The following is a 15,753-nucleotide window of genomic DNA, read 5'->3' as shown; positions in this document are numbered from 1 at the left end:
AAAAAAAAACTTTTGCAAACTAGTCCTAGATTTTTTGCTCAAACAAAATAAAACCAGTACAGGACAATTGTTTGGACTTTTCCAAACTCCAAATTATTTGGACTCCAAATAATTATCAAAAAAATGTTGTACTTTTGATTTACTCTCGTGACAGCTCTTCAAAATGTTTGAAAAGGGCGTTTCCTCCTTAACTGAAATGACTATAACGCTTGAACAGAATGAGATATTTTCACCATACTTGGCAGACTTATGTATGGGCTCAATCTGAGGGCACGTAAAAAAAATTAGTCTCTTTGTCAAAAAATCAGTGTCTTTGTCCAAGGTCACATCAGTGTCTATGAGGACAGTTGTGAATCTTGAAAAACATGGCTGCCATCGGCCAGTCAGTGTTCAGCAGCTACAAGACAAGGTTAATGAAGGCAGATCAGAACAAATCTTGGTGGGCCTGTTTGACTGTGCAAAGTCTGTGCAAAATTTGAAAAACAATGGCCACCAGGAGATGCTATCATGTTTTATGTGTGTAAGTTATTGTATATTATGCGCAAATGGTATGCATATGTCATATTCTGAACAACTTTGCCTCATGAACCACTGGTGTCAGTCAAATTGTTCATTAAATATTTCAGATTATATAAGAAAATAAAAAAAAATATGTTAAGGGAAACTCAACACTGCATGAAATTACGTAAGCAAATGCAACATATACAATTCTTATAGCATGCAAAATGTAATGGAGATCGGACAATAGATGGCACTACAAGAGTTTAAATGTTTAAAAATGCTATTTCTTTATGGTAAATTACCATATATTTCTTAAAATTATCTTGCTTTTTCTCTGATTTAGGTGCTTATAGGCATGCACAATATTAAGTAATATATTTTTATGCATGTCATTAAATGATAACCTAATAATAATAACTCTGTCATATATAACAATTATGAATATTTAATAATAACAATATTGGTGGAATTAAAGTACATTGAATGGGTATCTAACATTTATTATATAATTAAATTATTTATACACAAACAATATTTTCATTGTTTCTGTTTGTTTTTCCTTAGACCTACTCCTCTATACCTCCACTGTCAGTATATCTTCCAAAAAGGTGAGTCAGTTCCCTGCAAAAATCTGGGTTTGGGTTAATAAATGAAATATTCCATGTAGACCTAAATTTATTGGACTCACCATCTCCCTGATATCAACTATTTGTCTTACATTTTTATGGTCAGTAAACAACCAAGCATGCACATTGGGCAAGAGATACAAAGCCAACTAACAAAGTGTGAAACATGAACTAGAAACTGCTAGTGTAGACATGTTCTTGGAGAAGAGCGAGTCAGTCACAGTCACTTTGAGGAGAATATATATTTAAGTGAATACCTAGGTAATGAAAATACGTTGTGAGGATATCCCCCGAAACCAACACTTGTCTTGTGGACATTCACGTCAAAGGAATAGTCAGATTCATTCATTTTGCATTCTTGTAGGTTAACATTCAGTTTTCCTATTGGTGTTAGCTTATAGTCAGAGGGTCTCAATAAAAAAAAATGAGAGATGTAGACATGAAGCAAAACAGCTGGAGCCAAAAGTATGCACACAAAACATTTTCTATCCTATCACTTGTTAGGTGTTTATTTTTATGCTGTACCCCAGAAAAAAATGGAAGGATTGCAAAGAGTGGCAGTGGTAGAAATATGACCAGTACCTTGTCAGATATTGAATGCAGATGACTATTTAATAAGTGCAGTAACATTTATTTAATAAGTGCAAAAACACTAAATGCATGAACAAGAACTAGGCAAACATGGAAACATACAAGAACATGAAGTGAAAATGACAAACAAATGCTATAAATTTTAAAAACCTAAATACTAGTTCTCATTAGACTTGAACGTGACCAAATATAGTGAAACCCCCAGTGCAGTAAGCAGGAACTACATCCTCAGTGGGTCAGAGAAGGGGAGCAGTGACATCCTCGCCAGAGCCAGGAGTCGGATTGGACACAAGAGACCTCGTCTGCCTTGGGTGTGGCTTGCGAGGCCTCCTCTTTGTCCTCTGGCTTGGGCATAACTTTGGAGGCTGTCTGGTCAACCTCAGGCTTGTGCTTAGCTAGCGGGGCCTCCCCGTTGGCCTCTGGCTTGAGCAAGTCTTGTGAGGCCACCCCATCATCCTCTGGCTTGAGCGTAGCTTGCGAGACCGCCCCATTGGCCTCTGGCTTGAGTGTGGCTTGCAAGACCATCCCATTGGCCTTCTGGCATGAGCTGGTCTGGAGAGGCCGCTCCATCGGCCTCTGGCATGAGCTAGTCTGGAGAGGCCACCCCGTTGGCCTCTGGCGTGAGCTGGTCTGGAGAGACCTACTTGTTAATGTTAATTAATGTTAATGTAGTCCAGCACCGCTTTCAGTGCTGACATGACATGCCTGTAGGGAGTTCTGGAGCATTTGGAGAATGCTGGCCTTAACAGAGACCACAGGCCTTAACAAATTGCATTCTGAGCCAGAAAAGGCTACATTATCTGGACCAGGGGATCAACACAGCCTGCGCCCTGAATTACACCATATGGCTAAAAGTATATGGACACCTGATCACAACACCCATATGAGGGCCTTCCCAAACTGTTGCCACTACTGGTTCCAGTGAAGGGAACTTGTAGTGATACAGCACAATCGTATAGGATGTTTTTGTATGCTGCAGCACTACAAGTTCCCTTCACTAGAACTAAGGGGCCTAACCCAAACCTGTTCCACCATGACAATGCCCCTGTGCACAAAGTGAGGTCCAACCATGGTTTGCCAAGGTTCGTATGGAAGAATTTGGGATTGAATGAATTGGAATGCCAACTGCTCCCCAGGCCTGATCACCTGACATCAGTGACTGACCTCAGTTGTGGCTGAATGGTCAAATCTTCACAGCCATGCTCCAAAATCTAGTGGAATGCCTTCCCAGAAAGGTGGAGGTTATTTTAATGTATTATATACTGTATAAAGGGGGACTAAATCTGGAATGGGATGGGAAGCACATATGAGTGTTGTGTTCAGGTGTCCACAAACTTTTGTATGTGTATATAAAGAGTGAATAGTGTAAATAATGTATCCATACTCAGAAATTACCAAGAACTCAAAGAATCAAGGTCTGGTCACTTATTTGGGGAAATACATGGCCAGTCAAACGGCTAAAATCAAAGTCAGTTTTGTCACAGGGCCCAGCTCAACAGTCTTTAATTTTACAGATCATAGACAACACCTCATGACATCGCGTACTCTGGAATACTACAAATACCGAAAGGATTTGCCTTGGTCACAGGTCATAAACCTTTCACTGATTAACTCCAAGGATCTGCACAATGCATCAGTACAATGCCAAAGGCTACTGATGACACTGCTGAACGTGTGGTGCTACTGTAATATTGCATCCATTATTGACAGTAAGAGTGCACCACAACATTGAGGTTGCGAATTTTCGTACATACCATCAGGATGGCCAGAGCATATTGGGAAACCACATGCCAGATGCCACATGCCAACCACATGTCAGAGAGTATTCCCAGTCTGAACAAACTAAAGGCCACAGTGCAGAGACAGAGGAAACACTTTTATATGGGGTATACCATAACTCAGATAATGATCCCATCTAGATGCCAGATACCCTAGTAAGTTTAGGGAATAGTCCTCCAGCTCAGAGTAAAAATAGGCCGAAGTACTGACCCAGGCCAGGTACCAAAAAAAATCAAGTAGGAGACTGGAAAACTACAATCTGTGAGAGTAAGAGGTGACTAGGAGAATGTTGAAACAATCTAATTGAACTGACTGGTAAAATATTTTTTCTAATAATTAAAGTTTTAGTGGTGCAAGTTTCAGTAATTAATGTTTTAGTGGTTATGATAACACCTGTTTATTTGTTAGCTTAATTTGGAACCTAAAGATAGTTTGTTAATATTAAATATTATGTAATACCATTAGTCATGAACAAGAAGAAATTTCACTGTACCAAAAAAGGATTGCATGGTGGTTGAATAAGAGCTCTGTAAAGGGGGAGACTGGTTCACATTGGTGCATCTCCATGATGCATACATACTTCCATTTTAGCATTGCTCCACCTTCTGGAGGTTCACCTTCCTGGGACAGGCATTCAAAATTCTCCCTTTATTTCTGTGCCCCTGTGAGATCTTTCTTTATCCAATCTTTTGAAACAAATATATGAAGTATACCAATGGCCCTGGATTGCTGTTTAAAATATTTATTCTTCCAACATTACAAGTTTGCACACTGATGAATGTGCTTCTTCCTCATGTCAAGGATTTGGTCAAAATGAGTTGTGAGCTTACTCCTAACAGTGGCTAGCATGTAGCGCTCTCATTGCGGTGGCCTGTGTTCGATCCCCAGTCAGGGAACCAACAGCAGCCCCTGGAGGGATGCACGAGCTAATGCACTCTCAGTGCCAGTTCCAAGCCCAGAAAATGGGGAGGGTTGCGTCAGGAACAAACATGAACAAATCATGCCAAACATGAAACCAAATTGGTACTGTTATTTAATTCTCCAGTTCCATGACGATTAAAAAAAAACTGTCAGATGTTGTAAACTTTGAGAATTATAGGCATTTCAGATGAAGTGATTAATTTGATGGAGGCAGAAATGGTAGCCAATGTCCTGTTCATCAGTAGGCTGTTATGCACACTTATGATCAGCCATAACATTAAAAACACTTACAGGTGAATTGAATAACACTGATTATTTCATTACAATGGCACCTGTCAAGGGGTGGGATATATTAGGCAGCAAGTGAACAGTCAGTTCTCAAAGGTGATGTGTTGGAAGCAGAAAAAAGTGTAAGAATCTGAATGACTTTGACAAGGGCCAAATTGTGATGGCTAGACAACTGGGTCAGGGCATCTCCAAAACAGCAGGTCTTGTGGGGTGCTTCTGGTATGCAGTGGTTAGTACCTAACAAAAGTGGTCCAAGGAAGGACAACCGCTGAACCAGTGACAGGGTCATGAGCACCCAAGGTTCATTGATACGTGTGGGGAGCGAAGGCTAGCCTGTCTGGTCCAACCCCACAGAAGAGCTACTGTAAGTTAATGCTGGCTATGATAGGAAGGTGTCAAAACACGCAGTGCATCGCAGCTTGCTGCATATGGGGGCTGTATAGCCACAGACCTGTCAGAGTGCCCATGCTGACCCCTGGTATTGGTATTCCCTATTAGAAGTGGCCTCTTTCAGCAGGATAATGCTCCCTGCCATGCTGCAAAAATTGTTCAGAAATGGGGAACATGACAAAGGGTTCAAGGTGTTGACTTGGCCTCCATATTCCCCAGATCTCAATCCGATGGAGCATCTGTGGGATGTGCTGGACAAACAAGTCCGATCCATGGAGGCCCCACATCGCAACTTGCAGGACTTAAAGGATCTGCTGCTAACATCTTGGTGCCAGATTGGTGGTGAGGAATGAGAGAAGCTTGGTGCCACCACAACACACCTTTACAGGTCTTGTGGAGTCCATGCCTTAACAGGTCAGACCTATTGTAGTGGCACAAGAGGGACCTACATAATATTAGGCAGGTGGGTTTAATGTTATGGCTGATCAATGTATTACCATCAGGTCCATAAATATTAGGACAGTCACACAATTTTCATAAATTTGCCTCTGTAAACCAGCACAATGGATTTGATATGAAGCAATCAAGATGTGATCGAAGTGTAGACTTTCAGCCTTAATTCAAGGGGTTTAACAAAAATACTGCATTAACTATTTAGGAATTACAGCCATTTATTGCAGAGTCCCTCCATTTTAACAGGCTTAAAAGTAATGGGTCAATTGACTGATAAGCGGTTTCATGGCCAGGTATGACCTGTTTCCTTGTTATTTCATGACAAATTAAGGAGATAAAAGGTCTAGAGTTGATTCCAAGCATTGAATTTGCATTTGGTAGCTGTTCATGGGAACTCTCTCACTCTAAAGATGTGTCAATGCAAGTGAAGAAGGCCATCATTAGGCTGAAAAAACAAAACAGACCTATCAGAGAGAACAGCAGAAACTTTAGAAGTGGCCAAATCAACAATTTGGTACATTCTTAAAAAGAAGTAATGCACTGGCGAGCTCAGCAACACCAAAAGGCCTGGAAGACCACAGAAGATAACTAAAGTGGATGATCGCTGAATTGTTTCTTTGTTGAAGTAAAACCCCTTCTAGCCAAATCAAGAACATGCCCAGTTCTGGAACAAGATTAACTTGTACCAGAATGATGGGTAGAGAAGAGTATAGAGAAGGAAAGGAAGGGCTCATGATCCAAAGCATACCACATCATCTGTCAAACATGTGGAGGCAGTGGTATGGCATGGCCATATATGGCTGCCAATGGAACTGGGTCACTGGTGTTTATTGATGTGACTGCTAACAGAAGTAGCAGGATGAATACTGAAGTGTATTGAGCTATAATTTCTGTTCAGACGCAGTCAAATGCTACAAAACTGATAGGACGATGCTTCATAGTACAGACGGATAATGACCCAAAACATACTGCAAAAGCAACACAAGGGCTTCTTAAGGCAAAGAAATTAAATGTTCTTAAATGTCCAAATGGACTCATCCCAATAGAGCATGCTTTTCACTTACTGAAGATAAAACTGAAGGCAGAAAGACCCACAAACAAGCAGCAACTGAAGGCAGCTGCAGTAAAGGCCTGGCAAAGCATCTCAAGGGCGGAAACTCAAAATTTGATGATGTCCATGAATTCCAGATTTCAGGCAGTCATTGACTGTGAAAGATTTGCATCCAAGTATTAAAAATAATCCTAACATTTATGAATGTTGTTTGTCCAATTTCTTTTGGGCCTGTGAAAATGGAGGGACTCTGCAAAAAAAAAAGCTGTAATTCCTTAAAAGTTAACGCTATTAGCTATTTTTGCTAAACCCTTTGAATTAAAGCTGAAAGTCTACACTTCAATCACATCTTGATTGCTTCATTTCAAATCCTCTGTGGTGGTGTTCAGAGGCAAAATTACGTAAATCGTGTCAATGTCGAAATACTTATGAACCTGACTGTGTATATATATGTGTGTGTGTGTGTGTGTGTGTGTGTGTACATATATATATGTGTACATAACACACACTCACCCTCCACATTAATAGGAACACCTGTACGTCTGCTCATTCATGCAGTTTTCCAATCAGCCTATCATGTGGCAGCAGCGCAATGCATAAAATCATGCAGATACAGATCAAGAGCTTCGGGTAATGTTCACATCAAACATCAGAATGGGGAAAACGTGTGATCTCTGTAACTAACCGTGGCATTTTTGTTCATGCCAGAAGGGCTTGTTTGAGTATTTCAGAAACTGCTGATCTCCCGGGAATTTCACACACAACAGTCTCTAGAGTTTACAGAGAATGGCGCGAAAAACAAAAAACACTGACTGAGCAAGAGTTCTGTGCGTAGAAACACTTTGTTGATAAGAGAGGTCAGAGGAAAATGGTCAGATTGGTTCAAGCTGCCAGGAAGGATATAGTAACCCAAATAATCACTCTTTACAACTGTGGTGAGCAGAAAATCATCTCAGAATGCACAACACATCAAACCATGATGTGAATTGGTTACAACAGCAGAAGACCACATTGGGTTCCAAAACTACAAGCCAAGAACAGGAAACTGAGGCTCTCATGGGCACAGGCTCACCCAAACTGGACACCTGGTCTTTTTTCAGTCTTCAATGGTCCAGTTTTGGTACAAAATACTAATACTCAAACCAGCCCATCTGGTACCAAAAACCATGCCACGGTTAAGGTAACAGATCACATCTTTTCCCCACTCTGATGTTTGATGTGAACATTACCTGACCTCTATGGCCTCTATAGGCTGATTGGATAACTGAATGAATGAGCAAGTGTACAGGTGTTCCTCTTAAAGTGGATAGTGAGTGTGTGTGTGTGTGTGTGTGTGTGTGTGTGTGTGTGTGTGTGTGTGTGTGTGTATATATATAATATATATATATATATATATATATATATACACACACACACACACACACACATACACACACACACTCACTCACTATCCATATACATATATATACACATGTATATATATATATACATACACACACACACATAAATTAATTCTGAGAAAAATATGAAAATTAAAGTACATGGTAATTATTAAAAATATACAATAATTAAAATACACTGTTCACAACCAGTACAACCAGAACAAAACCAGTAACAGCTATGAATGAAACAGAAAAACAAAATACTTTTAACAACTATGAAAAGAATTTAAATTGCATCATGTATTAATTACAATGGAAAACACTGTATCCTGTCTTTGGGCTGTCAAAATATCCCAACATTAGTGCAAAGTGGCTTTATGTTGAACAGAAACTGCAATGTACCCCCCCTGTAAGGTCCAAAATGCTGCCAGCTGCAACCAGTCTCTGGAGAAAAACAGTCTCATGGTCCACATTGTGCATGGCTTGCTTCAACATAGCAGTCATAGGTAGGTTGTCATAGTAATGCAGTGGTGTCTCCTTCTGGCTAATGTTGTAACCAAAGCCTGCTAGGCTGACTTCATCACACAAGTACGTCGCCAGATTAACAGCAGATACCCCTAAAGTAGGAATATTCTAGACACAAAAAGACAACAGTAAGGAAGAAAAAATAAGGACCTTATTAGTACACCAAAATCAATTTCCAACATAAGAAGGCATCACAGGACGTTTTCTGTCTGTGTTTGGTGCCTGTGACTTGTTTCTCTGTGATTGGCAAATTTTACTGGGCATGTAAGTCTTAATTTTAAGACAGTTTTACTTTTAACTTTATAATTTTAGATCATAATAGATTAGATTAGATTAGATTCAACTTCACTGTCATTACACATGTATAAATACAGAGTAATGAAATGCAGTTTAGCATCTAATCAGAAGTGCAAAAAGCAGCAAGTGCATTATGTACAGTATAAACAGTGTGTATAAACAGTAGTAAATAAACGGAATGTACAATATAAACAGTATGTATAAACAGTAGTAAAAAACGGAATGTACAGTATAAACAGTGTGTATAAACAGTAGTAAATAAATGGAATGTACAATATAAACAGTATGTATAAACAGTAGTAAATAAACGGAATGTACAGTATAAACAGTGTGTATAAACAGTAGTAAATAAACGGAATGTACAATATAAACAGTGTGTATAAACAGTAGTAAATAAACGGAATGTACAATATAAACAGTATGTATAAACAGTAGTAAATAAACAGAATGTACAGTTAAGAGCAGTTATGTACAGACAAGGGCAGTGAGAGATAAGCGGAATTAAATTAAGATAGTGCAAGAATATACAGATGTAATATGTACAATATACAGATGTGCTATACTAATACTAATATGAAGATGTAGTATGAACTAATATACATATGTGCTATACTAATCTACAGATGTGCTATACTAATATACAGATGGGCAATTGAAAGATCTGGTAAGAACAATATGTACAAGTACAGAGATGAGGTATAAACAATATATACAGATATGTATATACAGTTAGATATAGTTATATACAGTTCAGTGGGGGACAGAGTTCAGTAGGGAGACAGCTGTAGGGAAAAAGCTGTTCCTAAACCTGCTGGTTTTGGTCTTGAGGCTCCTGTAACGCCACCTGGAAGGGAGGAGCTGGAAAAGACTGTGGGCAGGATGGGAGGAGTCCTTAAGAATGTCGCGTGCCCGGCGTAGACAGCGTTTCTTCTGGACCACCTCAATAGCAGGTAGTGGAGTCTTTGTGATGCGTTGGGCGGTTTTCGCCACCCTCTGCAGTGCCTTCTGGTCTGCGACAGAGCAATTCCCATACCAGACTGTGATACAGTTGGTAAGGATGCTCTCAATCGCACAGCGGTAAAAGTTGCTCAGGATGTCAGCTGAGAGGGGTTTTTCTTTAGTGTCCTCAGGAAGAAGAGGCGCTGATGGGCCTTCTTGATCAGGCTGGAGGTGTTGGTTGACCAGGACAGGTTCTCTGAGATGTGGGTCGCTAGGAACTTGAAGCTGGAGACACGTTCAACAGCCATGCCATTGATGTGGATGGGATCATTTGGCACGCTCTTCTCCTTCCTGAAGTCCACAATGAGCTCCTTGGTTTTGCTAGTGTTGAGAAGCAGGTTATTGTCAGCGCACCATGCAGCTAAGTGCTCCACCTCTGCCCTGTAGTCAGACTCATCGTTGTCACTGATGAGCCCAATCACCGTGGTGCCATCTGCAAACTTTATGATGGAGTTAGATCCATACACAGGCTTGCAGTCATGAGTGAACAGGGAGTAGAGGAACGGGCTCAGCACACAGCCCTGGGGTACGCCAGTGTTGACTGTGATGGTGGTGGAGCAGTTGTGGCCTGACCTAACATTCTGAGGTCTGTTGGTCAGGAAGTCCATGATCTAGGTGCAGAGGGAGGGACTGATGTCAAGATCCCCAAGCTTAGTGATTAGCTTGGAGGGAATGACTGTATTGAATGCTGAGCTGAAATCAACAAACAGCATCTTTGCATATGTGTTCTTGTTCTCCAGGTGGGAGAGCACACAGTGCAGTGCTGTGGACACAGCATCCTCTGTGCTTCTATTGCTTCGATAGGCAAATTGGTGAAGGTCCAGTGTGGGAGGCAGGCAAGTCTTGAGGTGAGCCAGGACCAGTCGCTCAAAACACTTCATCACAATGGGTGTGAGTGCTACAGGGTGATAGTCATTTAGGCACGCTGGAGAGGAGTGTTTCGGCACTGGCACAATGGAGGTGGTCTTGAAGCACGCTGGTACTACTGTCTGGGCAAGGGACAGGTTGAAAATGTCTGTAAAGACGCCTGCCAGCTGCTCAGTGCATGCTCTGAGCACGCGTCCAGGTATGCCATCAGGGCCAGCAGCCTTGCGTGCGTTGATTCTGTTCAGTGCATTATGGACGTCAGCGGAGTTGAGTGTGAGGGTCTGATGGTCATCAGAGGGTTCTGTATAGGCAGCCTTTTCCTTGTTGCCCTTATCAAAGCGGGCGTAAAAGTCATTTAGCTCGTTGAGGAAGGACACATTCATGACTGCCGGTATGGAGTTACTGGGCTTATAGTCTGTGATGGCCTGAATGCCCTGCCACATGCGTCGGGGGTCGGAATTGACAAAGTGTTCCTCCACCTTCAGCTTGTAGTCTAGATTGGCCTACCTGATGCCCCTCTTCAGGTCCGCTCTGGATGTACTGTAGGCCTGTGCGTCACCTGATCTGAATGCATTGTTACAAGCCTCCAGCAGGAGCCGCACTTCCTTGTTCATCCAAGGCTTCTGATTGGGGTACGTGGTGATCTGTCTCTCCGTTGTTACACTGTCAGTTGTGGTGTTGATATATTCCACTACTGAGTGGGAGTAAGAGTCAATGTTTCTGTGAGAGCCACAGGTAGCCTGAGAGGCAAACATACTCCAGTCTGTGTCTTTAAACCTGTCCTGGAGTACGGAGTCCACCCCTGCTGGCCACACTTTGATGGTCCTCACTGATGGCTTCACACGGCCGATGAGTGGAGAGTACTTGATTGGATAAATGCACAAACCACCGCCTTTTGTTTTACCGGAAAGTTCTGCTGTTCTGTCTGCCCCGAGAGTGAGGCATCCGGCTAGCTCAATAGCATTGTCGGGTATTCTGCTGTGTAGCCATGTTTCCGTGAATAACATGACGTTACAGTCCAAGTCTCTTGTTGTTGGTGATTCGAAGTCGTAACTCATCCATTTTGCTTGCCAGTGACCGCACATTAGCGAGGAAAATGCTGGGTAGAGAAAGCCGGTGTGGTGTTAGCTTTAGCTTAGCTCTTAGACCTCCACGCTTCCCCGGTCTTTGTTTACGGTCTCTGCGCCGCCTTCGAGCGCTTCCGGTCGGCCGGGTAGCCTGCGTAGCGTCGGGTGTTCTACTGAGCTCAGGGATGAGACGAAGATTGCTGATAAAACCGTCGGAATATTGCAATCCAATATCCAATCCAAAAGCTCTAGTCAGGTGTAAGATGTTAAAGAGAAGCTGTTCTGAATGAACAAACTCTAAATGAGCAGGAATATTGCTGCCAATTTGCAAAATCTGAAGAGATGCTGAGCCTCGCATTGTGCACGCGCCGCTATCTTGGTCTTGCATAATAGATGCCTAGCCAACACCTTTGATCTGAAGCTAGGACTAGGAAATAGTAAATTTCTTATTATTTGAAGCACAGAACAACACAGCTGGCTGGGAAGATCCCCTCAGGTTCCACCAACAAGTACTCTGTCTGTCTGCAGTGGATGTCAGGAAAACTCTGCCCAGAGTTAACCAATGGAAAGCTGCTGGTCCTGACAACATACCTGGCTGTGCTGATCAGCTTGCAGATGTCAACATCTCCTGAAGCCAAGTAGTTGTCCCTGTGTGCTTCAAGAAAACCATCATCATCCTGTGCTGAAGAAATCAAATGTGTCCTGCCTCAATGACTACTAACCTGTTGCACTCACTCCTATCATCATGAAGTGCTTCAAGTGGTTAATCATGAAACACCTAAAGAGCAATCTACCCACCACCCTGGACCCATTCCAGTATGCCTTCCACCCTAACCGTTCAACAAAGGAAACCATATCAGACATTAACCTGGCTCTGACCCACTTGGACAAAAAGGTAACAGTATCCTCACAACAATTATGAGAATGTTGTTCATAGACCTCGGCTCAGCATTCAACATGATCATCCCACAGCAACACAAACAAAAGCTAAGCCTGCTGCACTTGAACACCTCCCAGTACAACTGGATCGTGGACTTTCTGACCTGGGAGACCCCAGTCAGTCAGGATTGGTAACACCGCCTCCAGCAACACCACAATGAACACCACCACTCCCCAGGGCTGTGTGCTCAATCCACTGCTTTTTACACTGCTGATGATTGTGCTGCAAAATACATCTCAAATTGCATAAATTTTGCTGATGATACTACAGACTAATCAGCAACAAGGGGGGAGGTGGAGCAGCTCAGAGACCAGTGTAGAGACAACATAATTTTTCTTAATGACGATAAAACCAAAGAGTCGATTGTTAACTGCAGGAGGCTCCACATGGACAACTCTCCACTGCATATCAATGGAGCAACTGTGGAGAAAGTCAAAAGCTCCATTTTTCATGGTGTACTCGTTACAGAGGACTTCTCCTGGGCTCCCAACACTACTTGCCTAGCCAAGAAAGCCCAGCAGCATCTTCACTTCCTGTGGAGTTTAAAGTGAGCCAACCTTCCCTATCCCAACTTCACCTCCTTCTACAGGGGGACAATAGAGAATCCTGACCAGCTGTCTCACTGTCTTATATGGGAACTGCAGTCTCAGACACCAAGAACCTACAGGAATTTCATCTGTGTCTCTCTCTACCCACCATCAATTTACCACAACCACTGCATCCACAAGGCCACCGGCTTTGTGGATGACCACTCCCACACCTCTTGTGGATGCTTCACCACCTGTCATCTGGCAAAAGGTACTGGAGCATCTATGCCAACACCTATAGATTCTGCAACAGCTTCTTCACTGAGGCAATCAGAATACTCAACACATTGCTGCCTCTCAACACTCACATGGACTAGTCAAACTATTCCCAGCACCCACCATGGTACAACAATGAATGCACACCTGCACTTTATAATGTTGCTATGGGACAGTTTTTAATATTATGAGACTGCAACATTTTTCTGCAACATTTCACTCATTGTTGCTGTTACACTTCTCTTCATAGTCAATAGTTTACAGACAACTTCTTGCACTGGTTTCCCCCATAATGTTCTGTTGTCCTGTCTAGTTAACATGCACTGTTTTGTGTATTTATTGTCCTGTGCATTTATTGTCTGGTGTATTTATTATATTATTTTGCACTTGTCTCACACAGTTGTGTATCTGCACTTTATGTAGTTCTGTGTACTTCATTACTGTACTATTTGGTTGCACCATGGACCTGTATAAATGACATTTCATTACAATGTATACAAGCTATAATAACAAAAACAGTTTACTTGACTTTTGTCATGGACAATCCTGAGATGACATGAGATGACATGAGATGACATGAGATGACGGTCATGACACCCTGAATAGAACCAGACTCATCCTCTTCAGATTACTGAATTATATAAAATCATTACTCTTCTGATATGTTGAAAAGATGTTCTGTATCAGCATATTTTGAATAAGATGAGCAGAGGACAGTCTTTATGATTACAATAGCAGTTCTTAGGTAGTTCTTAGCCAGCAGTACACAGCTCAAAAAAGAGAGAAAACAAATTATTAGGGCTGCTCTTATCTTGTGGTTCAAAAACATGTACAGTGTGATCAGACAATAAAACAACTGGGGACTCCAGTATGTATAAATGACAGCATAACCAAAAGGGAAACCCAGAAGGTAACAGAGACATGAAGGCACTTGGGGACATAAAGCATTCCCCCACTCCACTGTCGACAAACCTAAGTGATCATGTGAGGGGGTTGGGGGGAGTTAGGGGCATATGTAAAACATCCCAGTTTACCATAACTCTCTATGCCCTTGAACTCCCTAGATGTGCAACTTTACCTTGAAGAAAAGCTATTTAAATGAAATGTCTGAACAAAGAGGTTTTTAACCTAGACCTAAAGATAGACTGTATCTAAATTTCAAACACTAATTGAAAGGCTTTTCTAAAAAAAGATCTGCCATAGTCTTCATTATTCTAGGTACTGATAAAGAACTTGCACCTTTTGAAATTTTACTGGGAGCCACTGCAATGTGAATAAGATAGGGGTAATATGGTCAAACTGCATTTTGAACTAACTGGAGCTTTTTTATGCACCTACTGGAACCCCACACAGCAAAGTGTTACAATAGTCCAACCTAGTAACAAGAATCAAAAGCATTAACTAGTTTTCCGCTTCATACAACACTATATTTCTTAGTTAGCAATAGTCTTTAGATGAAAAAATGCTATCTTAGTAATATTAACTACAGGAGCTTCAAATGGAGTCAAGAATCACACCAAGATCTTTCAAGATCTTTCCTGCAAGTTATACAAATGAAAGTTCATCAAGAGTTACTATGTAATTACAATACCTGTGGCCCTAGCAGAAGTACTTCTGTGTTGTTGGAATTAAGTAGGAGAAAGATACTCAATATCCAGTGCTGATGTGATCTACAGATTTCTCAATTTTAGGTTGGTGTTTGTTATCCAGCTTTGATAAAATAGCTGTGTCATCAGCATAGCAGTGGAAGCTAATAGAATGTTTATGAATAATTGTACCCAGATGTAGCATATATAGGGGAAAAAGTAGTCGGCTTAGGACAGAGCAGAACAAACTTTACTTTCGTATGCATGAAATCCACTGAACACAGTTTCAGTGGAGTAAATGATAATCTAATTTGTTATACACACATCAAGGACAGGCATGTAGCACAGGCCGGCTTGCTTGCAATCAGTCATACAATTTGTCCGATGTAGCTGTAGACATACACTCACCATCCACTTTATTAGGAACATCTGTACACTTGCACATTCATGCAGTTATCTAATCAGCCAATCATGTGGCAGCAGTGCAATGCAAAAGTCATGCAGATACAGGTCAAGAGCTTCAATTAAGGTTCACATCAAACATCAGAATAAAGAAAAATCTGATCTCTTTGACTTTGATAGTGGCATGGATATTAGTACCAGATGGGCTGGTTTGAGTATTTCAGAAACTGCTGGTCGCCTTTTAATTTCACACACAACAGTCTCTAGAGTTTACAAACAATGGTG

General features: G+C 41.5%; 1 protein-coding gene across 4 annotated transcripts in view; it reads right to left on the bottom strand.

Annotated features, from left to right (window-relative positions):
* st3gal5 (ST3 beta-galactoside alpha-2,3-sialyltransferase 5) overlaps positions 1 to 15,753 on the bottom strand; it is a 96,175-nt gene that overhangs the window by 12,435 nt on the left and 67,987 nt on the right. For 3 of the 4 annotated variants that reach the window (XM_026940335.3, XM_053235618.1, XM_026940336.3), the window contains one exon: positions 8,011 to 8,615. The exons of the other annotated variant lie outside the window; for it this stretch is intronic. In XM_026940335.3, coding sequence (XP_026796136.1) covers positions 8,358 to 8,615 — 258 coding nt within the window. In that variant the 3' untranslated portion in view covers positions 8,011 to 8,357. Of the gene's footprint in view, positions 1 to 8,010; positions 8,616 to 15,753 lie in introns of those variants that run through there. 4 annotated transcript variants of the gene reach the window in all.

Source organism: Pangasianodon hypophthalmus, chromosome 7 (genome assembly GCF_027358585.1).
Source record: "Pangasianodon hypophthalmus isolate fPanHyp1 chromosome 7, fPanHyp1.pri, whole genome shotgun sequence".
In the NCBI taxonomy this organism is placed as follows: Eukaryota; Metazoa; Chordata; class Actinopteri; order Siluriformes; family Pangasiidae; genus Pangasianodon; species Pangasianodon hypophthalmus.
This window is presented reverse-complemented; position numbering and strand designations above follow the sequence as displayed.